At 42.0% G+C, this 26,734-nt stretch overlaps 1 protein-coding gene across 2 annotated transcripts in view; it reads right to left on the reverse strand.

Annotated features, from left to right (window-relative positions):
• The window catches only part of nova2 (NOVA alternative splicing regulator 2), a 350,562-nt gene extending 324,600 nt beyond the window's left edge, over nt 1-25,962 (reverse strand). The window contains exons 1-2 of one of the 2 annotated variants that reach the window (XM_034168680.1): nt 25,387-25,962; nt 23,111-23,179 (exon numbers count right to left, since the gene is read on the reverse strand). In XM_034168680.1, coding sequence (XP_034024571.1) covers nt 23,111-23,179; nt 25,387-25,543 — 226 coding nt within the window. In that variant the 5' untranslated portion in view covers nt 25,544-25,962. The remainder of the gene's footprint in view (nt 1-23,110; nt 23,180-25,386) is intronic. The other variant, XM_034168681.1, reaches the window with a different exon arrangement.
• Nucleotides 25,963-26,734: the final 772 nt, after the last annotated feature.

Genomic DNA, 26,734 nt, shown 5'->3' on the forward strand with positions numbered 1-26,734 from the left:
TGTAGTGGACGCTCTAGTGGAGGGGATGTTTAGCAGGTTTGGGGCCCGTGAAGTCATCCACACAGAACAGGGCAGGAACTTTGAGTCCTGCATGTATGCTGCAATGTGTGAAAAACTCCTCCCATAACACCTGAATCATAACCTCCACCCTCAGAGTGATGGACTGGTCAAAATATTTAACTGCACTCTGGCACAGCTGTTGGCCATAGTGACAGTGAAGCATCAACGCGACTGGATTACCCACATCCTCCTGGTGTTAATGGCTTACAGGTCGGCTGTGCAGTAGTCTCCTCCTGCTCCCCTTCCCTTCTCATGTTGGGTAGAGCGATCCGGACTCCTGCTGAGATAATGGTGGGGAAACCACCGGACACCCCGACCGTACTGCGGGACCCATCTATGCCAAAAGCTACAGGATCACATGTCTGCACATGAATTTGCCAGAAACCAGCTGAAAAGTGCTGGAGTGAAACAGAAGGGGAATTACAACGTGCCCATCAGAGGTAGAAATTTTGAACCTGGGAAGCTAGTCTGGGTCTATAGGTCCTGAGGTGCCCAACACTGGATAGTGAGTGGATGGGAGTCAAGTCCTGCAGAGGTTAGGGGAGGTTGTATACACAGTCTATCTGCCACTACGGAGAAAGAAGCACAGAGACAGCACAGAGACAGATTGGCCCCCTACAATACTGTGCACTATTTCTCCAATCACAGCCACATAAGCCTATAACTTCTTCTGGGTTGTCTGGGCATCTTGGTGGCTTTCCTCACTCCTCTCCTTCTTGCATAGTCACTCAGTTTTTGAGAACTGTCTACTCCATACTGTCATACTGTTTGTATTTATTTGTGACTGATGTAAATAAAGTCCAAGACATATTCAGTGGCAGCTTCACCATCACAGAGCCTCGTCCACAACGACCACAAAAGACTCTAAGCTGTCACTGATGTTAAAGGGGGCAACACATGGTATTTACCCTCTGGTGTCCAGGGTATAATTGGCCGTTTTGACTACTTTTGGTTTTACCTTTATAATTTACCTTTAAAAAGTGTTTACCTGGCCTTGTTTGGTGTCATTTTTTTCAGCACAACCTCACCTGTGTGACTTTACAGTTTCTCTGATCTGATCTGGAAACAGAAGCGCGCACTCCGACCCTCTGTTCTGATCTCTGAGCTCACGTTGGTGGATCCACCTGCTTTGGGTGCTCCTCCAGAACAAAAGAGGGATCATCTCTTTCAGCACCAGAATCCTCACTGTCTGTTTCAGACTCTGACGACGTGCTGCTCGCTCCGTCTTCCTCTAGTTAAAAAAATAACTCATTGCTCCACATTCATAAAACGCATCATTTTTACAAAAAAAACAACAACAAAAAAAACAACAACAACAACAAAACACTAGCCACACACACTAACACTAACCACACTATCAGACTCACGTCGGGTGGGTGGGCTGTGATCAAACACACGTGGGGTTAGTGAACACATGTGGGATGTGTGACTTCTGATTGGTGGAAAATTCACGACCCAGCCAACCAATGAGGAAAAAGGAGTCATATTTCTTCCCACCACTGTTTCTGCTGCAGTAGAGAAGGAAATGATCCTTTTGGCTGCATGTGTTTACATAAAAGTGCAGCAAAAATGACAATAATATTCATGAAAACACATGCTGTAAAAAATACTCATAAGTCAAGTTATACTCAGCCTATTAAAATTTAAAAAGTGCTATAAAGGTTGAAGTCTCCATGTTCAACGTGCACTTAAAGGGAGCCTCAGAGTGCAGCAGATTGAGTGTTACGATGACTTAATTAGGTCATGTGACTTTTTATGCAAGGGTGCATCATTAGAATCCAGAGGGTTAAGAACAGGGGAATGTAAATGCTTGATCAGGGTAATTTGGGTAGTTTCTGTTGCCATTATGATTTAAAAAGAGTAAACACAGTTGTTTCAGAATAAATGGATTCACCAAACCACTAACCATGAGTGAAAAAAGGTTCATATTCTATGAAAAATGGCAAAAAAAACAAAAATTCTACCAGCATATATAAACATTTGAGCACAACTGTAGACAGATAGACAGATAGATAGATAGATCTACACTAAAAAATGACTCATTAGATGAACTCATTTCAATTATATGTAGGATTTCCATCTAATAAATATAAGTAGCCCCAACTCAACAAAAGCACATCCATGCAAGATAATTTAACTTCATTTACTTGGGACGACATATTTTTATTAGATGGAAATCCAATCCAATGAATCACTTTTTTGAATCTATCTATCTATCTATCTCTTTACTGTCTTTATATATACAAACTAATTCCCAATTTGCAATCCTAATTTTTAGATCAGAAATACAGAATTTCCCAGTTATTGAGTCCCAGGTGGGTGAAAGTTCACCCCGACTCGGTGTGAATGGCATTTTGTCCAGTCAAAGGAGGCTCTCGTGTGGAGGCTTTGAGATCTGGGGGGAACATATTCAACTCTCTCAAGCAGGGAGAGTTAAGGGGAAGCAGGCTTTGTCTCAGACCCCCGTACACCCACCCCACCCCCCCGCCAGGCGTTCCTTTGTTGGACACACACAAACATGTAAAGCCCCCCGACACCGCGGCTCTGAGCAGCTGTCTTCGGTCTGAAAGATGGCGGCTGATAAACACTGAATGCTTGCAGACAGAGGAAGTCTCTTTTTCATTCTCTCTCCCTCCAGTGTATCGACAGATTCTGTTTGTCATCACAGAAAGTGACTTTTACTGTTTTGGTGGTTCTTACGGTATTTTCATGATGTCCTCTGAGCGATTAAATATTGTAGAAAAAACAAAAAAAACAAGAATCACACACAAATATGAATGAAATAGTTACAAGCACACTTGGCCAAAAAAAGCACCATCTGTTTTGTGAACTTTGGCACATATTTGAATTGCAAACATCTGAGAAGTAATTCAAACATATTTAAATAATCTGGTGACCAAATTAGCACTTTTGGGGATGATCACAAACTTGAAAGCAATATTTTGTTTTTGTGCTTTTTCTGATTTGGAAACTATGTCTTCAGTGTTTTCAGTGCTGAATGTACAATTTCACAAACTCATGACTTCCATATGTCATCGGTACGTACAGTATATTCTGATATTACTGATAGATTAAGCGCATAATATTAATTCCTTTATTGTTATTACAGTTGTATGCAAACGTTTGGGCACTCCTGGTAATTTTCATGATTTTCCTTTATAAATCATTGGTTGTCTGGATCAGAAATTTCAGTTAAATATGTCATATAGCAGACAAACATACTGATATTTGAGAAGTGAAATAAAGTTTCTAGTATTTACAGAAAGTTTGTAATAATTATTTAAACAAAATTGGGCAGGTGCATAAATTTGGGCACCCTTGTCATTTTATTGTTTTGAATACATTTAGCACTAATTATTGGAACACAAAATTGGTTTGGTAAGCTCACTGACTCTTGACCTCCTTACACATGTGAATACATTCATGAGAAAGGGTATTTAAGGTGGCCATTTGCAAATGTTTCCCCTCTTTGCATCTCTTCTAATGAGTGGCAACATGGGGGCCTCTAAACAACTCTCAAATGACCTGAAAACAAAGATTGTTGAATATCATGGTTTAGGGGAAGGATACAAAAAGCCATCTCAGAGATTTCAGCTGTCAGTTTCCACTGTGAGGAACATAGTGAGGAAATGGAAGACCACTGGCACAGTACTAGTTAAGGCCCAAAGTGGCAGGCCAAGAAAAACATCAGATAAGCTGAAGCGAAGGATGGTAAGAACAGTCATAGTCAGACCTGCTCCAAAGACCTACAACATGATTTTGATGCAAATAGTGTCTGTGCATTGTTCAACTATTTGCACAAAGAGATGCTGTAATTCAGAGGAAGCCTTTACTGTGTACATGCCACAAACAGAGTCGATTTATGCTAAAGCACATTTGGACAAGCCAGCTTCATTTTGGAATAAGGTGCTGTGGAATGATGAAACTAAAAATGAGTTATTTGGACATAAGAAGGGGCATACCGCCAGGGTATGCCCCTTCTTATGTCTGGCTGACAAAGAACACAGCATTCCAAGAAAAACACCTGCTACCTACAGTAAAATTTGGAGATGGTTCCATCATGCTGTGGGGCTGTGTGGCCAGTGCAGGTACTGGGAATCTTGTTAAAGTTGAGTGTCACATGGATTCCAGTCAATATCAGCAGATTCTTGGGAACAATGTTCAAGAATCAGTGAGAAAGTTGAAGTTGCACTGGGGCTGGATGTTTCAACAAGACAATGACCCTAAACGCTGCTCAAAATCTACTAAGGCATTCATGCAGAGGAACAAGTAGAATGTTCTGGAATGGCCATCTTAGTCCCCAGACCTGATTATTATTGAAAATCTGTGGTGTGATTTTAAGCGGGCTGTCCATGCTCGGAAACCAACAAACCTGAGATGTTTTAAAAAGAAGAATGGTCCAAAATACCTTCAACCAAAATCCAGACTATATAGGAAGTGTTTAGAGGCTGTTATTTCTGCAAAAGGAGGATCTGCTAAACATTGATGTATTTATACTGTTGGGGTGCCCAAATTTATCCACCTGCCTAATTTTGTTTAAAGAATTATTGCACATTTTCTGTAAATCCTATAAATTTCATTTCACTTCTCATATATCACTGTGTTTGTCTGCTATATGATATATTTAACTGAAATTTCTGATCCAAACAACCAATGATTTATAAAGGAAAATCATGGAAATCATCAGGGGTGCCCAAACTTTTACATACAGCTGTATCTGTTGTATTACTATGTTCTTTGATGACTGTCCTCCATCTGTTTGATTATTGTGACACAACTTATGAAACAGCATCACACTCACCGAACCTGACACACTACACCACTCAGAAGTCCACGTAGCCACAGGAGCACACCTTCCCCAAACATCACTGCCATCTCCATTACTGGTGATCTGGTCCTCTCATCATACCAGGTGGCTCTAGTTCATCTCTAAAACAAACCCAGGGAAGACACTTCTCCTTGCTTCCTTTCAAGACTCCGACAGCAAAAAACCGACTTCATTCTGTTCACCATTCCAAAAGTTCCTACTGTTTTTGGTTCTCATTCCTTTTGTTCTGCTGCCACAAATGACTCGAACTCATGACAAAACACACCAAAACTTCCTTCTATTTCATCACTTAACATTTTCAAAGAAAAACTGCAACAAGTAGTTGGTAGCATCTCTCAAAAAAATTCCTCAAAGAATATTTAATAAACCACCTTTTGTGTCTGTCTTTTTATTCCTAGATCTTAATTTCTATGTGTTTCACTCATCATTTTTATCTTGTTGTGTCACATATGTATAAAAACATCATATTGTGCGGGGCTGTACTTGATGTTTCGTTTCTTGTTCTTTTGTGTGTTTTTGCTAACATGTCTTGGCCCGGTCATCATTCAATTTCAGTTTCAATTTATTTTCATTTATATAGCGCCAAATCACAACAAGGATGCCTCAAGGCGCTTCACACAAGTAAGGTCTAACCTTACCAACCCCCAGAGCAACAGTGGTAAGCAAAAACTCCCTCTGAGGAAGAAACCTCAAGCAGACCAGACTCAAAGGGGTTGAAAAGGGGTTGAGAACCAGTTCTCACTGAAAATGAGAACTGGCTCTCAGTTGATTTTACAGTATTTTGTTAAACAGAAATCAAATAAAAAGTACTTCTTTAAGGTAGTTGTTGGTGATCCACTATTTCTTGGTGCCCGTCTCCTCTCCTTCCACAGATTATTTGGATCACGTTCCCACTTTTTACTGCTGGATGGGACAGAGAGTTTTTGAGTCACTGGTCCAAATAAGGGTTGAACCTACAACTTTCTGCACTGAAGTCGAGAGCTGGAGCCATGAGCACCTCTATTCTGTAGGTCTGTAGGCTGTTTGAGGTTGCAGTTCACACCTTGTCAGGGTGGAACTCAGACTAGGTACCAGACTGGGTCTATTTGATTCTAACAAACTGAACCAGATAATGTGTGAGCTAGCTATATGCTAACAAGCTGAGATGGCTAATAAGAGCTACATACCCTCATAATAAAATGAAATTTGTGTGAAGGTGATGTTCAGTATTTGGTCTGCCGGGTATTATTGCCTTACAAATAACAGACATATGTTTGAGGATGCGTAGAGTACGTCAACCGTGCGGTTTGTTTGGTGACATCAGTGTGGCTGCCATTATTTTCCTCCCAGGAGGAAATAAATCTATCACCTTCTAAAATCTATCTTAAGTGCTTATAGTGTTCACTGAAGTATTTAAAATGGTAAAAGAAACTGACATGTACTAGCACTGGTGATTAATTGTGATTGTTTTCGTATTACTGTTCGTCATCTGAGAGAAATGTTTTATTTTTAATATTGACACGGTATAAATAGGTTAGGGCATTTAAAAGTTAGACAGCTTCAGCCTTGACCTTTTTCATTCAGCTACATGTTTTGTTTTTTCAGTATAGTCATTATGTGTTTTCTTTTTTAATTTTTTTTTTTATTTTATCTATTCATTCATTTATTTTCTGTTATTGCATGAGTGTGCTGATTGAAATAAACTAAATAAATAATAAAATTAAAAAATTTAGGACAGAGAAGATGTAACAACTCCATCTAGTTGTGATAAAAGGACAACCTGCAATAAAGACCAATCAGTGAGCTCGATGCTAAACGTTCACCAGCATGTGGGTTTTCACATTAAATTCACATAAAAAATTTTGGCGCGACGCTCACAAACAAAGATGAGTGAATCAGCTGCCTCTTCTCCCTCCTTTCAGTGCGAATGAAAATGGGTGCGTATGGTTCACACAGCGCGCTGGTTTTGGAGGAGGGGCTGTCCGCTCGTCTCCGCTGCGTCGTCTCTTTCATCGATCGCTCATGCATATTCATGGTCGCCCTTCTCTCTGCACCTATCAGCGAGCAGCTCGCTGTGACTGGCGTCTCGCTGCACCCGTCGCACTCCTCCATCTCTGGGGAAAGACTTGCGTCTCTTTTTTTACTTTGGTGCAGTGACTTAAAAAAAAGGGGGTAAAAAAACACGGAGAGGAGAAAGAGGGTCACCGTTACTGGCAGCCGTGTCCTCCTGCCGGTGGACACCAATCGATCAGCAGCCTCGGAAATGGTTGCTGAGCGATCGTTGCGGTGCCCCCCAGGTATTGATGGGGGGGGAGGGGGTGCAGTCATGATGAAGTAGGACACAATTAGTATGGATGAGAAGGAGAAGGAAGACAGGAAAGAAACAGGAGAGAAAAGAGAAAGCAGGCGTGCCACAGAGGATGCTACATGCTACAAGCTAACTGCGCTAGCGCTTTTCTTTGGCATTGGCGCTGCATTCAGAACTCATGAGCCACAGCAGTATGTGTCCATGTTCCTGGTGGCATTGAACACGGCTGCCGTGTGCTGAATAAACGGGGTCATGTCGCTCTGCAGCAGATCACCTCTCTAGGCCCAAAAGATTTGCTCCGCGCGTCTCAGGGAGCAACACAAAGGACTCGGATCAGCAACATCAAAGTGTTGCACAGCCGAGGCCGTCTCGCCCGTCGCACGGAAATGAAAAACACCAACTGCATGTGCACAAATCTTTACTGCTCGTCCCCAAACGTCAGCTGGCAAGGACGTTTGAAGCCACCGCCACCCCTCCCCCGTTCCTCAGCGGCCAGTCCGTCCATTTACTAAATGAATGTCTCAAAAGACGAGAGACACAGGACGAAGGAGAAGATGAGGGAGGATGGGGATGAAAGTGCTGGACAGCAGATTTTCTGCGACTGTCAAATCTGTGGGTGTTGAATCATCATTTGCCGAGCGTCAACATGAACATGATAATAATGAAAAACAAAATGGAATTTATTCACTCTGCATCTCTGGAAGCCTTAAATAAGACCTTTTTCCTCACATTTATACTGAAATTATTAAAAGTGCACAAAGTCAGTACATTTACTTTAACACGGTTTAACTTATAAGTCCTCTTATTATCTAACGGAATTAAAATCATACAATTTGTTATTGCTTTGATTATTTCCAATATTTGTTTTCAGGAGTTGTACACAGAATATGATGAAAGTGTATTAAAATATGCAGAATATGTCATATGAATTACAGTATTAAATAATACTGTAATTCTACTGAATTGCTGTTTTGTTTAAAATACTGTACACTGTTTATTGCTTAAGTATTATCGTTACTGTGACAAAAAAATACTGTTTCTCAGCATACATTCCTGCTTATCAGTACTCAGTCTATATGATATAAAGTACCATCCAACTGTTTTAGGCACCCTAGAATTTTTATCATTTGTTTTTGTTCTTCCTGTTATTATGATTATGATGATGATGATGATTATTACCATTATTGTTGTTGTTATTATTATTATTAGAATAATACATCAATTTTCTGAACCTGCTTATTCCAGTTAATGGTCATGGGGGTGTGTGGGGGGTTTCCAAGTTTCCAGTCCACCTAACCTGCATGTCTTTTCATGTGGGAGGAAGTCAGAGCACTCGGAGGAAACCCACACAAACACAGGGAGAACACGTAAACTCCACACAGAAAGGCCACATGCAGGAAGAGATCCACACTTCTGTTTCTTTATGTAGTAATCTTATCAGTATTGATTATATTGCTTACATTTCTGGCAGTCAGCACTGGTTTTCATGTATTGATGAATATATTGATCCCATATGCTCTACCTGTGTGCAGGACTGCCAGAACAGTCCTCCTGTTGCAACACAAATGTATTTTATTAAATACTTCTTGACCGGCAGAGAGACTGACTCTCTCGCTCTCTGTTTGTGGATGCTTTCAGTCAAAAAGCAGTTAAAAGATTACAAAGAAATCCTGCAGATTCCTTAGTCATACATGACTTGAGGAATTTTAGATGATATATTGTGAGATTAGTTTTCATTTTATGTCTCTTTAACATTTTTATCATGTCTTAAAGATCTGATGGGCTTTGTGCAACCCCAAATCAGAAAAAGCTGGGATCTATGGAAAATGTTAATTAAGCACCCAGTGATACTTACATTTACTTTGACTTATATTTCACAGTACACAGAAAAATCCTAGCTATTTCTTTTTTCTCTGGTCAACTTCATTTCATTTCGTAATATCCATCCATTCCTACAATTATGGCCTGCAACAGATTCCAAATAAAGTTGGGATGTGAAAGCATTTACCACTTTGTTATGTTGTCATTCCTTCTCACAACACTTAAAAGATGTTTTGGCGTTCAGGATACCAAGCGGTGAAGCATTTCAGGTGTTATTTTATTCCACTGCCCTTGCAAACACATCTTAAAATGTGCAACAATAAGGGGTTGTCATTGCTGCACATTTCTTTTCAAAGTTCTCCACACATTCTCTACTGGGGACAGGTCAGAACTGGCATGGCTCCTTCTGCAGCTACACCTTTGTGCAGAATGTGGTTTTGCATTGTCTTGTTGAAAAATGATGCATGGAAATCCCTGAAAAACTTGTCATTTTGAAGGCAGAATATGTTGCTCTAAAATCTCAATGTACGAGGTCTGTCAATAAAGTATAGGTCCTTTTTATTTTTTTCAAAAACTATATGGATTTCATTCATATGTTTTTACGTCAGACATGCTTGAACCCTCGTGCACATGCGTGAGTTTTTCCACGCCTGTCGGTGACGTCATTCGCCTGTGAGCACTCCTTGTGGGAGGAGTCATCCAGCCCCTCGTCGGAATTCCTTTGTCTGAGAAGTTGCTGAGAGACTGGCGCTTTGTTTGATCAAAATTTTTCTAAACCTGTGAGGCACATCGAAGTGGACACGGTTCGAAAAATTAAGCTGGGTTTCGGTGAAAATTTTAACGGCTGATGAGAGATTTTGAGGTGATACTGTCGCTTTAAGGACTTCCCACGGTGCGAGACGTCGCACAGCGCTCTCAGGCGCCATTGTCAGCCTGTTTCAAGCTGAAAACCTCCACATTTCAGGCTCTATTGATCCAGGACGCCGTGAGAGAACAGAGAAGTTTCAGAAGAAGTCAGTTTCAGCATTTTATCCGGATATTCCACTGTTAAAGGAGATTTTTTTAATGAAAGACGTGCGGATGGGTCCGCGCGTCGGGACACAGCCGGCGCGGTGCGGCGGCACAGGAAAAACACCTCCGTGTTGATAACCATTTGTAAAATCCAGGTGGCTTTTGATGGCTTTCAGTGGAGTGAGTATATGAGAAATTGTTTAACAGCTGGACATGTTCCAACTTGTCCTTAAGGCTTCCAACGGAGGTGTTTTTCCTGTGGCGGAGCGTCGCAGTGGCTATATTGACAGACCTCGTACTTTTCTGCTTTAATGCTGCCATCACAGAAGTGTTAATTGCTTTTATCAAGGGCACTGATGTCATGACAGAGCCTGAATTCTGGACCTGCTGCTGCTAACACTCTGGATGGTTCTTTTGTGTTTTTCAAGAGCACACGACTTTCATTGGTTTCAAAAAAATATCTACTGTGTTGTGATTAGCTACAGACAATAAACAGGTGTGCGAGAAAGAACCAGAACAAGGGAGTGGCCAGACAGAGTGAAACGCCCACCACCAAGCACCAAGAGAGAAACAAGGGAGATAGATCTAATGTCTAAGATTCTAAAAACATTCTGGACTCACACGCCATTCCAACTCATTATATAAACTTTGTATAATTTATTACGTCTTGAAAAATGTCAGTTACCTATATTATAAACACTACCCAGTCTAGAGCCTGTGGATCCCCATGGACAACACGCTAGTTTAATATATTATTCTAGATAATATCATTACCATGTTTATAATAGCAGAAGAAGAAGACAACGGTGTCTGGGCAGGGATTCCTTCAGGTAAGAAACCTCTGCCCTGACAACGCTGTCTTCTTCGTTTCAGCAAATTTCCACACCTGAAAGGAGGGCTGTCAATCAAATCTCGCTTTTTAGAAATGACCAATCACAGCAGAGCCAGAACCGACCCTAGTTCCCTCTCCCATTGTGACCAAATTGACCATGCAAACCCAACGACAATATCAATGTTATTTTGCAGTTAGAAAAGCTCCAGACAGAAAGACAATTTGGGGGATTGTAAAGAAGTTTCAAACTGATGTGTTCACAACATTAATGGCCCCTTCACACATAACACAACTGAGACCGAATGGCGCATGAAGGAGGATTCGAATGGCAGTCGTGAAAAATCTGAGCTGCCTGGAATACCTCATAAAGCAGTCAGCACCACCATTTGGCCACATCATATGCACTCCACATTCGTGCCGCACTCATACTGGAAACCCAATCGAACAGCTTCAAAATGAGGTCGTACTGCCATCTGGCCGTGGTCGCAACATTCATACAGTATGTCGTACGCAGACCGGACCATTCGGACCACGGTCAAGGGGCTGCACAAAATGATCGGCCACATCGCACCCTGGCCGAACGTGATGATTGAGATAGCTTTCACATAAGGCGGCCGAATGAGGGCAAACTGATCCCACTCGCGGCCAGAATCGAGGCGCCACCCACCAACTTCCAACAGCAGTCTCTGGGCACTATATGTCAAGCAGCAAGCACAAATGTAGAGGACAGGACACCCGCTGTTGAGCTGCAGTCCAGGTGACGAAAGCTCAAAGGGCAGCCAGGTGTCATGTCCACCCCCAAGCAACACAAATGGTGTGCGAGTGTGTCGTCTCCCCCAGCAACACGAATGGCTTCCGAGTTTGTCTTGCCCCCCGACACACACACACACCACAATCCAACATTACTGAGGTGCAGCTGAGGTGGCAAAGTAAAGGCCCGAACGGTGGCCGGACTGCAGTGTGATAGCTGTCCAGCGCAGTGTGCACATCTGAATGGCTGTCATGTCCATGATGGAACAACTGACAGTTGCGGAACACCCATCATGGCATATCCAGCATGTCCCACTGGAGTTGGACTTACCGACCTGCAGGGTGCCCACACCACCACAATAGAGATAAAAATAAAAACCCAGCTGCTCCAGCTGTGTCTCACAGCACCAGTGCACCAACTGTCCGGACAGCCATGTCAGGTGACATGCGATCACTGATGATCATGGCTCAAGCATGCCCACCAAGTCAATCAGATGATGCCAGTGTACGCGGGTGGGCCAAAGCCGTCAGATGATTTACATGTGCATTCACCAAGGCGATCATCATGTCGCAGCTGACCACTGTGTCATCGCTTCTCAAAGCTGGAGACCACATATCGTGCCATGAAGAACATCACTTCAGCAAATTTCCACCACGATGCACATGTGTCGGCAGGCTCTCATGACATGGTGAAATATAAAAACAGCTCACCAGTCCGCTACGTCTCACGTGACACGTGATTGCAACATAAACACAGCCCATCCATCATGTGACAACCTGACAGACCAGTGTGGGCAGCTCATTTGCCCCACATCCTAGAGCCATGCGTCCATTCATGTGAGCATTTTGCTACTCTGAACAGGGGAGTGTGTCGCCAGTGAGGCAGTCATCATGTGACACCTGACTGCTGTGTCTTTGCTACTCACAGCTGGAGAACACATATTGTGCCATGAAGAACATCACCTTTCAACATGCCACTGCGATGCACGTGTCAGCAGGCTCTCATGACATGGTAAAAAATAAAAACACATATCACCTTTGGAACACGTTCAGCTGTGCCTCAGTGTGCACTGCAGACACCATCAGACAGGCTGTTCCATGTGAAAATATCCGTCTGAGCATGTGAACGGCCAGCTGGCGAGGCGAATGACATGTTCATCACATGAGTTATAGTCTACATGACGCGTGTCCTTCAGCGCGCCGTGCACCAATTGGGCAGAGACAGCTGGAGGCACTGACCCTGATGTGAGCGCATCAATTCATTCATGTCAGTTCATTCCTTGTTTACTTCCATAGCCATAGTTTATGAACATAAACGATCTGAAGGATGATCATTCTTGTATTGTTTGCTCTTTATAACAGAAATTAAATATTTCAACAGACAAAACAAAATCTGTTTGTTTCCTCAATGCCAACACAGACTGTAAAGTCATCAAGCATCTATTACACATCATTACCAGTAACACGATTGTCTTACATACAGCACATTAATTGCTCACTCATTATTTGATCCTTACACACTTTCTTTGATTTAAGCACATTTGTACAACATTTAATTGCTTCCGTTGCTGTGTGAGTGTGATGTGGTGTCACACCTCTCACATGGTTGCACTGAGTTCGTATGCGTGCACATGCGTGTGTATGAAACCGTCGCCGTGGGATTGTATGGCATCCGTACACAGCTGTCGAACTGTATGCCCCTGCCAACAGTGGCTCGAATTCGGTCTTTTTCGTCCGGTTTCGGCCTCATTTGCCCAACTTCGTGTTATGTGTGAAGGGGCCATAACAATCTGGCTAAACCAGAGGAGTGTGTGTGTATATATATATATATATATATATATATATATATATATATATATATATATATACACACACACGAGGTCTGTCCATAAAGTATAGGTCCTTTTTATTTTTTTCAAAAACTATATGGATTTCATTCATATGTTTTTATGTCAGACATGCTTGAACCCTCGTGCGCATGCGTGAGTTTTTCCACGCCTGTCAGTGACGTCATTCGCCTGTGAGCACTCCTTGTGGGAGGAGTCGTCCAGCCCCTCGTCGGAATTCCTTTGTCTGAGAAGTTGCTGAGAGACTGGCGCTTTGTTTGATCAAAATTTTTTCTAAACCTGTGAGACACATCGAAGTGGACACGGTTCGAAAAATTAAGCTGGTTTTCAGTGAAAATTTTAACGGCTGATGAGAGATTTTGAGGTGATACTGTCGCTTTAAGGACTTCCCACGGTGCGAGACGTCGCGCTGCGCTCTCAGGCGGCGTCATCAGCCTGTTTCAAGCTTAAAACCTCCACATTTCAGGCTCTATTGATCCAGGACGTCGTGAGAGAACAGAGAAGTTTCAGAAGAAGTCGGTTTCAGCATTTTATCCGGATATTCCACTGTTAAAGGAGATTTTTTAATGAAAGACGTGCAGACGGGTCCGCGCGTCGGGACGCAGCCGACGCGGTGCGGCGGCACAGGAAAAACACCTCCGTGTTGATAACCATTTGTAAAATCCAGGCAGCTTTTGATGGCTTTCAGTGGAGTGAGTATCTGAGAAATTGTTTAACAGCTGGACATGTTCCAACTTGTCCTTAAGGCTTCCAACAGAGGTGTTTTTCCTGTGGCGGAGCGTCGCGGCGGCTGCGAGCCGACGCGCGGCCCGTCCGCACGTCTTTCATTAAAAAAATCTCCTTTAACAGTGGAATATCCAGATAAAATGCTGAAACCGACTTCTTCTGAAACTTCTCTGTTCTCTCACGACGTCCTGGATCAATAGAGCCTGAAATGTGGAGGTTTTCAGCTTGAAACAGGCTGATGACGCCGCCTGAGAGCGCAGCGCGACATCTCGCACCGTGGGAAGTCCTTAAAGCGACAGTATCACCTCAAAATTTCTCATCAGCCGTTAAAATTTTCACTGAAAACCAGCTTAATTTTTCGAACCGTGTCCACTTCGATGTGTCTCACAGGTTTAGAAAAAATTTTGATCAAACAATGCGCCAGTCTCTCAGCAACTTCCCAGACAAAGGAATTCCGACGAGGGGCTGGACGACTCCTCCCACAAGGAGTGCTCACAGGCGAATGACGTCACCGACAGGCGTGGAAAAACTCACGCATAGTTTTTGAAAAAAATAAAAAGGACCTATACTTTATGGACAGACCTCGTGTGTATATATATATATATATATATATATATATATATATATATATATATATATATATATATATATATATATATATATATATATATACACACACACACACACACACACACACATACAGTGGTCCCTCGCTATAACGCAGTTCACCTTTCGCGGCCTCGCAGTTTTGCAGATTTTTTAGTCCAATTTTACATTCTTTTTTTTTTTTTTTTTTTACAGCGCACTGTGTTCTGCGTCCTAATCAAGCAGGCCGGTCGCGGCACCGCAAAGGGAGAGTACGCGCATTGTGTTCTGCGTGTCTGTTTATAAGAATCTTCACGCCCAGAAGAAAAAAAGAGCGCCAACAACTACCCATAACTCTGTTCTTCAGTCGGAAAAAGACACCTGCAGCGAGGTGTGACTCAGTGGAAAAAGACGTGACAGCGGAGCGGCGCCACGACGAAGAGGCGCGATCAGAGGAACTGTGAAATACTGGTCAGTCACTATTAATAATTTCTTATGTGTCCAACCTCGTAGGCTGATTGTTAAAATTAAATTCATTAGTTCTAAAAGCCATCATAATTATTTATAGGAAAACGTTCTATTTTTATTTCTCAAACAAATGTTTGGGCCTGAAAACAGGTTATTGAAAAATTAAAAAAACAGGTGAATAAAAAGTCTGCCGGTCACAGAGCTTTCTCCTACCGTGCCCCAGCTCTGTGGAATGATCTCCCGGTACACATTCGGCAGTCTGATACTGTGGAGACTTTTAAGTCACATTTAAAGACTCATTTGTTTTCCTTGTTTTATCATTAGTTTTATGATGTGTTTTTATTCTTGTATTCTTTTATGGTCGCCTTTTTATTGTGTTTAAAATTTTTAATTCAGTTTTTTCTGTTGTTGTTTTATGTTGTGTGAAGTGCCTTGAGATGATTTCATCGTGAATTGGCGCTATATAAATTAATACATCGACTAAGGTTTGAACTTTGAGAGTGTTTACATACGAGAGAAAAGTGAGAAAATGTTAATGCCTGTTTGAGAAAAGTGTATAAAGTGTGTAGTGAGGGGTTTTACAGCCTTGAAACATCTATAATAATTGTAAAAAATAACGCTGTCTACTTTGCAGATTTCGCCTATTGCGGGTTATTTTTAGAACATAACTCCCGCGATAAATGAGGGACCACTGTATATATACATATACACATATATACACACAAATATACACACACATACATACATACATATCACCTCATTAGCAGCCTTAAATTGCCTGTCCCAACTTTTTTTGAAATGTGTTGCAGGCTTGAGGTGCATGAATGCACGAATGTGTGTCTTTTAACAAATGCAATTAAACTGGCCACACAAAACATGAAAAATCTTGGGTTCATACTGTCTGAAACAGAAGTCAATGTAAATGTAAGACTCACTGTGGGGTTGTTCTTTTTTCTTTCTTTTTGGTTGCATATAATGTAATTCAACTTACAATATCTTGCCCAAGGGCGCTTTACTGCACAAAAAGACAAAATCATGATTTGATCTTCTGGACCTGCTTTGGTTAAACAACCTTCTGTCACCACTGAGCTAATTTCGCTCATAGGTCCATTAATATCTCAGCAGAGGTGAGTGCTGTCTGGGTGCTGTTCAAGTATTTTTTAAGAGGTTCATCTTGCTGTTTCTCACTTTGTGTGTATTCTGTGTCAAATCATTTTGTTCTGAAACACTAAAATGATTTGAAATCAACACAACTGTTGATGCCAACACTGCCGAAGTCTTCCTGTTGTTCTGTTTTCATTAGTCTGTTGCTAAGAATATTATGATGATTAAATTACATACATTTGATTGTTGAACAAAGGTAACTCCTCCAAATAGTTCTTACCTTCAAAAACTTTAAAGATTTTTTTTTTCATCTAAAGATTGGAAAAAAAAAAAAAATTCCAAATAAATACTGAAGTCACTTTGCATGTTTGATTCCATGCAATGGGCCTCATGTATCAATGTTGCGCACTTGTGGCGTAAATTTACGGTGTAAATTTGAAGTACACCAAAGTTGCCGTGACATGTATCAAGCAGTGCGCACCTGCCCCTTTCCGACGTACGTCCGACGTGACCTTGATAAATGCGGCGGGTGAAAACAATCGTAATTATAATAAACACGCCCATAAATATTCAGACTCCGCTTCAGACACAATGCACTATAAAAAAAAGGCATGCAAAATTGGACTAAAGAAATCCGCGAAACGACGGGGCCGCGAAAGGTGAACCGCGTTATAGCGAGGGACCACTGTATTCTCTTTTCACATGTCAATAATTCTTGACGTGGATATTTGCTCGCTCAATTAATAAGACACGCCTAATTTTTCGAATTTCTTTATTCTTAAAATGTATTTTTTTTATTTATTTTATTGTGACAAAGAAATGGAGACGACAAAACCTGATTGCAGCACGGGCGAAGGGAATGACAACACTACAGTTGTAATTATCAATTCCATTGTCTAAAACGATCACACCACATAAAGTTAAGCTCAGCGGTGCTCTGACTCCAGGCTTGAAGTCTGGAGAAAAAGGCGCGCAGCGCTTTCTTTGTGGTCAGCGCTGTGGCCACGGATCGTGCTCGAGACCAACAATCCCGCAAAAGCAGGATTTGTATTGATTATTATGTAGTATAATCAGGAACGTGTAATTTATGTAACATATGCATTGATTTGTATAATGGCACTGTTTATCATGTTGATCATTACATTTTTATGTGGATTCCAGTGCTGGTTCATTTTGGTGTATAATTTACGCCACCTCTCGACCTAGTGTATATTTTCAGCGCAGCGTACGCCAACGACCACATTGATAAATGCCAAGTAGCGCAGCTGTTTTGGCGTACACCCCATATACGCTCAAATATCGCCGTACGCAACGTTGATACATGAGGCCCAATATGTGCAAAATTAACCAACACACACAAAGTTCTGCCTGACCTTCCAAGAGAAACCAGTCATAAACATATGAGGTCTATTAGAAAAGTATCCGACCTTATTATTTTTTTCAAAAACCATATGGATTTGAATCACGTGTGATTACATCAGACATGCTTGAACCCTCGTGGGCATGCAAGAGTTTTTTTCACGCCTGTCGGTTACGTCATTCGCCTGTGGGCAGTCTTTGAGTGAGGAGTGGCCCACCCTCTCATCGATTTTTTCATTGTTTAGGAATGGCTCAGAGACTGCTGCTTTGTTTGATAAAAATTTTTTCAAAACTGTAAGGCACAACTGAGTGGACACCATTCGATAAATTCAGCTGGTTTTCAGTAAAAATTTTAACGGCTGATGAGAGATTTTGGTCTGGTAGTGTCGCCAAGGACGGCCCACGGCGCCTGACGGCGATCTGCGCTTCGAGGCGGCAGCGTCTCGCCGTTTCAAATTGAAAACTTCCACATTTCAGGCTCTGTTGACCCAGTAAGTCGTCAGAGAACAGAGAACTTTCAGAAGAAGTCGGCATGAGGACTTTATTCGGACATTCCATTGTTAACGGACATTTTGTAATGAAAGAACGTGCGGGCAGAGTCGCATGTTGGGCCGGACCCGACCGCGGGGGGTCGCGACAGGAAAAACACCTCTGTTGGAAAACTTAATGGGCAAGTTGGAACATGCCCAAGCTGTTAAACAATTTCTCAGTTACTCACTTGTTGAAAGCCATCAAAAGCCGCCTGAATTTTACAAATGGTTTTCAACACGGAGGTGTTTTTCCTGCCGCGGCGCACACAGATTTGCCGAGTCGTCACGGAAATGACTCGGCGAATTTGCGCGCACGTCTTTCATTAAAAAATGTCCTTAAACAGTGGAATGTCCGCATAAAGTCCTCATGCCGGCCTCTTCTGAATCTTCTCTGTTCTCTCACGACGTCCTGGGTGAATTAAGCCTTAAATTAGGATGTTTTCAGCTCGAAACAGGCCGACGACGGCGCCTGGAAGCGCTGCAGGACGTCCCGCTCCGTGGGAAGTCCTTACAGCGACAGAAACACCCCATAATCTCTCATCAGCTGTTAAACTTTTCACCAAAAACCAGCTGAATTTCTCGAATAGTGTCCACTCGGATATTCCTCACAGGTCCAGAAAAATTTTTGATAAAGCAACGCGCGCCGTCTCGAGCAGCGTGTGAAACAAAGGAATTCAGCCGAGAGGGCGGGACCACATCTCACTCAAGGCCTGCCCACAGGGAAATGATGTCACCGACACGGTACAAAAACTCACGCATGCGCACGAGGGTTCAAGCATGATTGGTGTAATCGCATGTCAATCAAATCCATATAGGTTTTTTTTTATAAAACTGCCGGTTAGTTTTATAAGATACCTCGTACTTATGATGCCACGATGGGGTTTTCCATGTGGACTTCAACTGATTGTATCCAACGTACTGTTTTAGTGGACGAGATTACTGATGGTGTTTGAAGACAAAGTGAAAATCTCTCAAGACAAAGACAGTCTGTTCATTGGAAGGCGACAGACACTTTGAAAAACTTCCAAAAAAAAAAAATAAGACACCCGATTGATCACAGAGGAAAAGACAAAGACATGCATGTTGTCCTTGCACATTAAAGTACATTTCACAAACGCATCTACTGTCATGTTACTAAACACTTTACTTAATGACAGAATGTGGTTCAGGTTTGTGGCTCTTACATTTAGCTGTGAACGTTTCAGAATAAATGAGAAATGTAAAGTTTTTTTGTTTTGTTTTGTTTTTTTTGTTTTTTTTACATTTTAACATCACAAAAAGAACTGAAGACAGGACAACAAGGGCTTGTAGTTATTGTATGTATCAAGTGTTGTGGAAAAATTATGAAAGTTACCCCCCCCCCCAAAAAACCCCCCAAAAAAACAATAAGACGTTGAGCTGTGACCTTATTTTATTGAATCTGGTTTGCTACTGTTGTTGCTAACAGGAGCTCTAACCCTGGTAAAGTGTCACGATTAATCAAACATAGCACAGATTAATTTACTGCAGGGTCTTACTGTTATTACACATTTTGGTTGATGTATTTTGCTGGAGGTGTTGAACATAAAATCTGAAATTTGTCATTTTATTGTGGAGTCTGGCAGTGACCGTTGTGCTACTTGTGCTAACGCTGACTGCTAACGTGGTCAGGACCACCTAAATGTGTGCGTCCTGTCTGTGTGAGCCGCGAACAGTCATGTCACAAAGCTGTTTTTAACCTGATTCCAGTCACAGATTTTTCAGCCGCCGTGTCAAAGTGCAGTTCAAATCAACTTTCTCTTGTGCTATGTGCGTGCTGAGCCGCGGCAGGTGAGATCTGAGCGGGTTTGTGTGGAGGGGTAGATCAGAGGGGGTGCAAACAGCAGCTCCTCATTGATCTTTTCATCTTTAAGACCTTCAGCTTTTTTATGAGGTGAAGCTGTGATTTATGAGCCGCAGGGTCCCCTGTCAGTCTGCATGGGTCATCTGACAGCTTGCCCTCTGTCTCGGTCACTCCTAACGCCACTTATCATTGACATCATGCACACATTCAAATTAACTGTGGACAAAAACCAGCTGAAAACTCCACGTCTCTTTTCACTGCAGTGTTGTATAGTAACGAAGTAAAAATACTTCACTACTGTACCTAAGTACGTTTTGGTAGACTTTGTACTTTACTTGAGTTTTTTTTAAATTCAGCTTACTTTCACTCTTACTTCACTACATTTCTGACCTTAACTGCATACTTCTACTCCGATACATTTTCTATGCGCCATGCCGCTACTCGTTAAAAAAAAAACCGCACACACACACACACACGAAAAAAGTCGTGTTTTCACCCAGAGACACCACTGATTACTAGTGACTGCAACAAAGTCAGGCCGATTTGTCATGAGGCATGTACCTGTTGGCTTTTTTGCAGTTGCACACTTGGGGGGTGTTTGTCAGGAAAATGATCATTTCTCTACATTGATTACAGACCTGCAGCGGGTCTGTAATCAACTTTTCTGCAGCGCGGCTTTGCTTTGAATCTTGAACCAATTGAAGCAGTGATTCGCAGGTCGTAGCAGTGCTTCGATCTATGATTTGTGGATTTTATTTTGCTTTATCCTAATTTTTTCCCGCTAAAACCCTGAAGAGCATATGTCTGTCAGTAATATTTAATATTTTTATGTTAAACCGACCTGTTATGATCTTCTGAAACAGTTGATAGATGTATTTTATAACTTAAAAATGGGACCGATGCTAACGCGTTAGCATGTCTCTGGCGTTTTCAATGTTAAAGTTAGCATTAAGCTGTTCGCATCTCAGCACGTTTGTGTTGATTTGTTTTCTGTATAATTAATGGCTCAGCATTCGTTGTCGTAAAAGAGTCAAATTGTAATTTTTTAAATTTATTTTTATTCATGTATTAATAATAGCAACAACAATAATCTACATAATAGACAATAATAGTCACTAATAATAGACTAACAATGTTACAATACAATTTTAGAGAAAGAGACAAAAAGAACATAATGAAACAAAACAACAGAAAAGATAAAACCATGTAACAATGAAAATAAATAAATACATATAGAAATAAATAACTGTTTCCTGTGAACATCTAGTGAGTAGCCTACTCTCGTTTAGGTTTTGAAACCTTGTTTCTGAAGTGTTTTTGTGTGATGTGCACAATTTTCAGTATTTTGACTAATACTACCAGTCATTTACAAGCCTAGATAAACTTTTATAAAAAAAAAAAAAAAAAAAATCAGTCCGTTTTTGATTATTAACATTTACTTGTACTTTTACTTTCAATACTTGAGTACATTTAGTTGTACATTACTTGTCATACTTAAGTACAATAAATACTAGATACTTTAAGACTTTTACTTGAGTAGCATTTCAATCGGTGACTTGAACTTCTACCAAAGTCATTTTTTTAATGGGTATCTGTACTTTTACTTAAGTGTGATTTTCCGGTACTTTATACAACACTGCTTCACTGGCTTCTTTCAATTAAACATATCTCTTCTTATTTGAGTGATATTACATTCCATTGAGTGTCTTACAAATGACTTACATTACGCCTGTGCATTTAGCGTGATGTGTTTATCCAAAGTCACTTACAATCTCACCCGTCCACCTCCTGACTGACGCTTACAGCCTGTGTCTGAGCACCAAGTGGAGGAGGCCAGACTAACCCTCCGCCAAAATATTCCAAAGTATAGTCTGATTTACCCCAAAATATATCCTGGGAAGTGGTTTATAACCTGGGGTGTAGTTTGGGCTAAAACAGACCATATCCAGACCATTCCAGATTATCCAGATTGTGTTTTTTTATTGTGTGGCCATGGACTTATTTAGAGGTGTTTGTTTGTTTTTTGTTATATAATAAAAAAAACACACCCCACTGCAAGACAGAAGCTCATCAGTAAGAACTCACAATCCTTTGATGTAGACCATTTTTGGTACATTTGCAAGTTGCATATCTGTAAGCTTTTAACATAATACAATAAGGAATTATGATTCTTTTTCAGCTTCAAAGTCAAATTCTAATTATGTGTTCTGTTATTTTGTGCATCTGAGTGTGTATGTTGGAGATGGGGGCGGGGCGGGGGTGGTTTAATCTGGTTTTAGAGATATGAAATAGCCTATCTCAAATAACACCCACGGGTATAAAGTGGACTAGCCCAGAATATATCTGAGGTATTAAACAGGCTAGGCCCTTTTAACCCTCATATTATCTGGGCAGTGGCTGTTACACTGGAAACAATTCTGGGTGCCGTAGCCAGGAGCTGATCTCCCAAATCTTAACAGACATCCAAATGTACTGACTGAAGTATGGCTGCTAAAGATATCGAGGGAAAACATGTCAGCTGTTACTTCTCGGTTCTATATGTAATAAAGGTGTAATTTTTCTTCGAGTTGCACAGATTTCTGCCTGAAAACTCAGCAGCGTCACTGTTAGCGAGCTGCTGCGTGGTGCATACTGTAACTCTCACACACATTACACTTTCAGAATAAAAAAACAAACACATTTCAACAACATAAAATCAGCAGCAGCAGGAAACCCACAGGTTCTGAACATACAGCCTGCATGAGGTAAAAGGTCATTAGAGTCATCTGTGGAGCATCATGACAAATTAACACAATTTGTGCAAAAAGCATGGAAATGAATGGACAACACAAGAGTGTAAACCACAGGAGCATGCACTCGCTTGGGTAATGAGCATGTTATGAGGGTGTTATCAAAGCTTACATGTGAGCGTAAATCTGACTGGAATTCAAAACGCTAAACTGAAACGTCCTGAAATCCGGATTGTGCTGTGCTTGCTTTGGCCAAATCAAGAAGACAAAGTGGTTTTAGTCAGAGCTGAGAAGAAGGTCACAGTAAAGGTTATAAGACAGGTAGAAGATCAAAACCAAAATCTCTCTTACCATGAGTGTCAGTGTCTTGTTGAGGGAATACAATGCCTTCAGTTTCAAATAGGGGCTGCAGGAAGGCCACTACAGAGAGAGGAAGCACAGGGTGGGCAGTGTGTGGCGGAATCACACAGAGAAATAAGTATCATCAGCTCGTAGCACCACTTCAATTTTGACAGCTTCAGAACTGATGCAGTCAACTGATTCAAAATAAAAAGGCGTTTCTGGTAAACTCAGTCAAGACATGGTCAAAGGTTTCTTCTTCACCGAGGCTCTGAAATTTACAGTTATCAGAATATTAAGCAAACGTTTGTCAGGAATTCAATTCTATTTCTATTTAATTCACGTAAAGAACCGTTTAGGGAATTAGCTCAAGCAGCATTCACAGTGAACAATTTTAATCAAATTCATGAAAGCAGAGTGACATTTTTCTACACACAGCCAAGTTGTGATTCCAGATGTTGGCCCATCAGGCTAATGCTCCGGGCTGAGGGAGCGCTGAGCTGGAGACACGGCGACGGCAGCGCACTCACCATGAGTAAAAGCTCGTAATCATCATCACGGCCTTTTCATTTGTCTAAATGGATGAGCTGCGTGCCTATTATTATAGAGAGTGGGTGGGGCTACACTCGGCGAAGAGGAGTGGCGAGTGCTGCAAGAGCCGCATCATCGATTAAACGACGCCGGCCAACCTCTGGCTCACCGCTCCTCGGTCGCTATCCTCTCACTTTAATGACGTCATCGACAGGACGGCTGTCTGATGGTGTCACTGCCAAACGGGCCTCTATTCATTTTTCTTCTTCTTTATGTTTGTGGGTCATTGTTGTGGCACCGTTCAACCACGTTACAGCTACCAACAGAAAATATACTGACGCTCATCGTGTTATATCGACATTCTATACATATAAATACTCTGTACTGATTTCGGTTAACTGGCTGAAGACATCAGTCTGTATCTGATGGACAGTTTCTTCAAATAACCTTCAACTGCAAAACTCTTCAGCCTTTCCAACTTTACTGTTTTATCAGCAGAGCGTGGCAGGCTGTAAGAGAGGTAACAAATAAAAAAAAAAAGGCATTTCAGGCTGCATGAAACCATTAATGTGGTTCTAATGTACTTGATCAGTGAATTTCACAGATGGATTTTGGGATGCAACTGTCTTTTAACAGCACTAAAGAGTTTCTCTGCATTTGACGCCACATAAAACCTGAAGTACTTTTAATCATACATTTGTAAATCAAAAATTAAGCTGTGTTTTGATTTCTTATTACATTTACATTACAGTTGGAATTATGTTTAAGAGGCTTTTTTGACTCATAAAAACACACTTTTTTGGGGATGAAAATAACATTAACTTCAACAAATGCAAAAGCAGCACGGCATGTTGACTGCTTCAGAATACAGCGAAACATTATCACACTGTCCCTAAAATAAGAGGAAATCCAATTTTTTTAAATAAATCACAATAAAATAATTTTCATACTTCCATTTTATCACTTTTAATATGGTTGGAAGAATTTTTTTGCCCCTTCCAGCGTCCGACACATATTTTGATGAAACTGTAATAATGTGTTCTTTTAAAAATGGCCTGAGACAGACAGGAGGAGGATTCTTTGTTACAGTGAATCAAATATAAGTCTGCAGCACATTTTTCCTAAAGCCGCACGCAGTAAAACAAACCCTGCAAAGTGCAGATCAGTGTGTGTGTGTGATGATGCGCATGGCCACTGATGGTTGTAATGCTGGGTGATGGGAATGCTCGCGCATGACAGCATGTAAACAAAAAACAAATATGGTGATTGCCATGGTGACAGATCCATATTTCATCCAGCCAGAGAATAATGGGGAAATGTGACTGGACAACTCAGAGAGGCAAAAAAAAAAAAAAAAATTCTCCTTCCTCATTGCTGTTTGTTGTGATCAGGAGCCGAAAGCCAAAAAACACGCGAGCACAGTGCGCGCGCTGGATGGATGCGGCGGCCTGCGCTCAAAGTGCGCGTTATCCGCGCACCGAGTCACATTATCACAAGGTCATCCAACATCGATTGATATATATATATATATGTGTGTGTGTGTGTGTGTGTGTGTGTGTGCGTCGTCTTCTCTCCACATCCCGTCCAGCGGCTCATTGTTCGGCGGCCCGGGCGTTGTGTCGTTGTTGTGTCGTTGTGCCTCCGTGTTGTTTGTGTTGTTATGGCTCCTAACAAAGCGCGCTGTCTGCGTGTGCAGCTACAAAATAAAACGCAACCCTCGGAGCGGCTGTCGGAACCGAACGCCGTACATCTCTTACCTCCCGTGTTCGTGCGCTTGGTGCTGCTGGCCTCCGTCGGAGTCTCCAGAGGTCTCTTACGCGAGTCCGGAGGGTCGGACTCCATGTGCGGCTGCTGACTGTGATGGTGAGGATTTGAGAAAATCCCGTTTTGCTGCACTGCTCCGCCGGCCAACATCTTCGGTCCTGGTGCTGGATGCGTGTGCTGCGTTTGCGCGTAAATCCGTCGGTTCCGTCGTGTGACGCAGAGCAGCCGTGCGGTGCGTCCTCGGAGGAGGCGAAAGCTGCTTGGTTACCGGAGGCTCGGCGGGTTCGGTGAAGCTGCGCGTCGGTCTGCGGCGCGCGCCGTGCGTGCTGACAGATGCTGCGCGCGGACGGATCAGGGAGGAAAACAAACGGCACCAAACGGGGCTCTGAGAGGCGGAGAAGAAGCGACCGTGTTCCAGCCTCCGACGTGCGCGTTACAATAACTGTGTCATTACGCTGAGATAAAAATGGGCACACATGTCACGCAGCGCAGGATGGTGGCGCTCCTCTGCAACCAAACAAGAAGCGAATGAAAAATGAGGCCAAACAAAGAGAATCAGGCAAAAAAGAGAGAATCCGCTCAGACGGTGAGTTCCGTTCCGATCACGGAGGAGGAGGAGGAGGAGGAGGAGGGTTGTGTCCTGCTCGCTGTGTCCGTGAAGATGCTGCAGTCTTTGGTTCACATTCACAGCATCACTAACGAGCTGCTGGGGGGAGCTGCTGACGTCACAGTCCCTCGCGATGCCTTCAAGAACTTCCTTTGCGCTCAGAATTTCCAACTTTTCGATGGGAGAACCGGGAAAACTCAAAGGGAAAACTTCCCAGCAGGTAAAATGAGGCTGATCCAACGTTGATCCACAGAATCAAATGACACAATATCTTAGGTTTGAAAACCGGGCTGACGTAGATATTCAATATAATATTCAACTTATAATAAATGTTCAAATCAACAAGTAACAACTGCTGCTTTTGCAAAAGTATTCACAGCGCTTTCCTTTTTCCTTGAACTTGAACGTATTTATTTTGGCACACAAACTCGACAACAACAAAAACTGATACATAAGACAATTCCACAGTGACGTGTGACCAAAAAGAGGGTGAGCAGAAGCAAAGCTTATAAACGCCCATCCCTTATATACATACATACATATATACACATTACCAACCCCCAGAGCAAGCACACAGGCGACAGTGGTAAGGAAAAACTCCCTCAGATGTATTGAGGAAGAAACCTCAAGCAGACCAGACTCTAAGGGGTGACCCTCTGCTTGGGCCATGCTACAAACACATTTAACAACACAAACTCAAATCCCATTATCATAAACATATGAAGTGAACACAG

The sequence above is a fragment of the Thalassophryne amazonica genome, chromosome 4, assembly GCF_902500255.1.
Source record: "Thalassophryne amazonica chromosome 4, fThaAma1.1, whole genome shotgun sequence".
NCBI classification, from domain to species: domain Eukaryota; kingdom Metazoa; phylum Chordata; class Actinopteri; order Batrachoidiformes; family Batrachoididae; genus Thalassophryne; species Thalassophryne amazonica.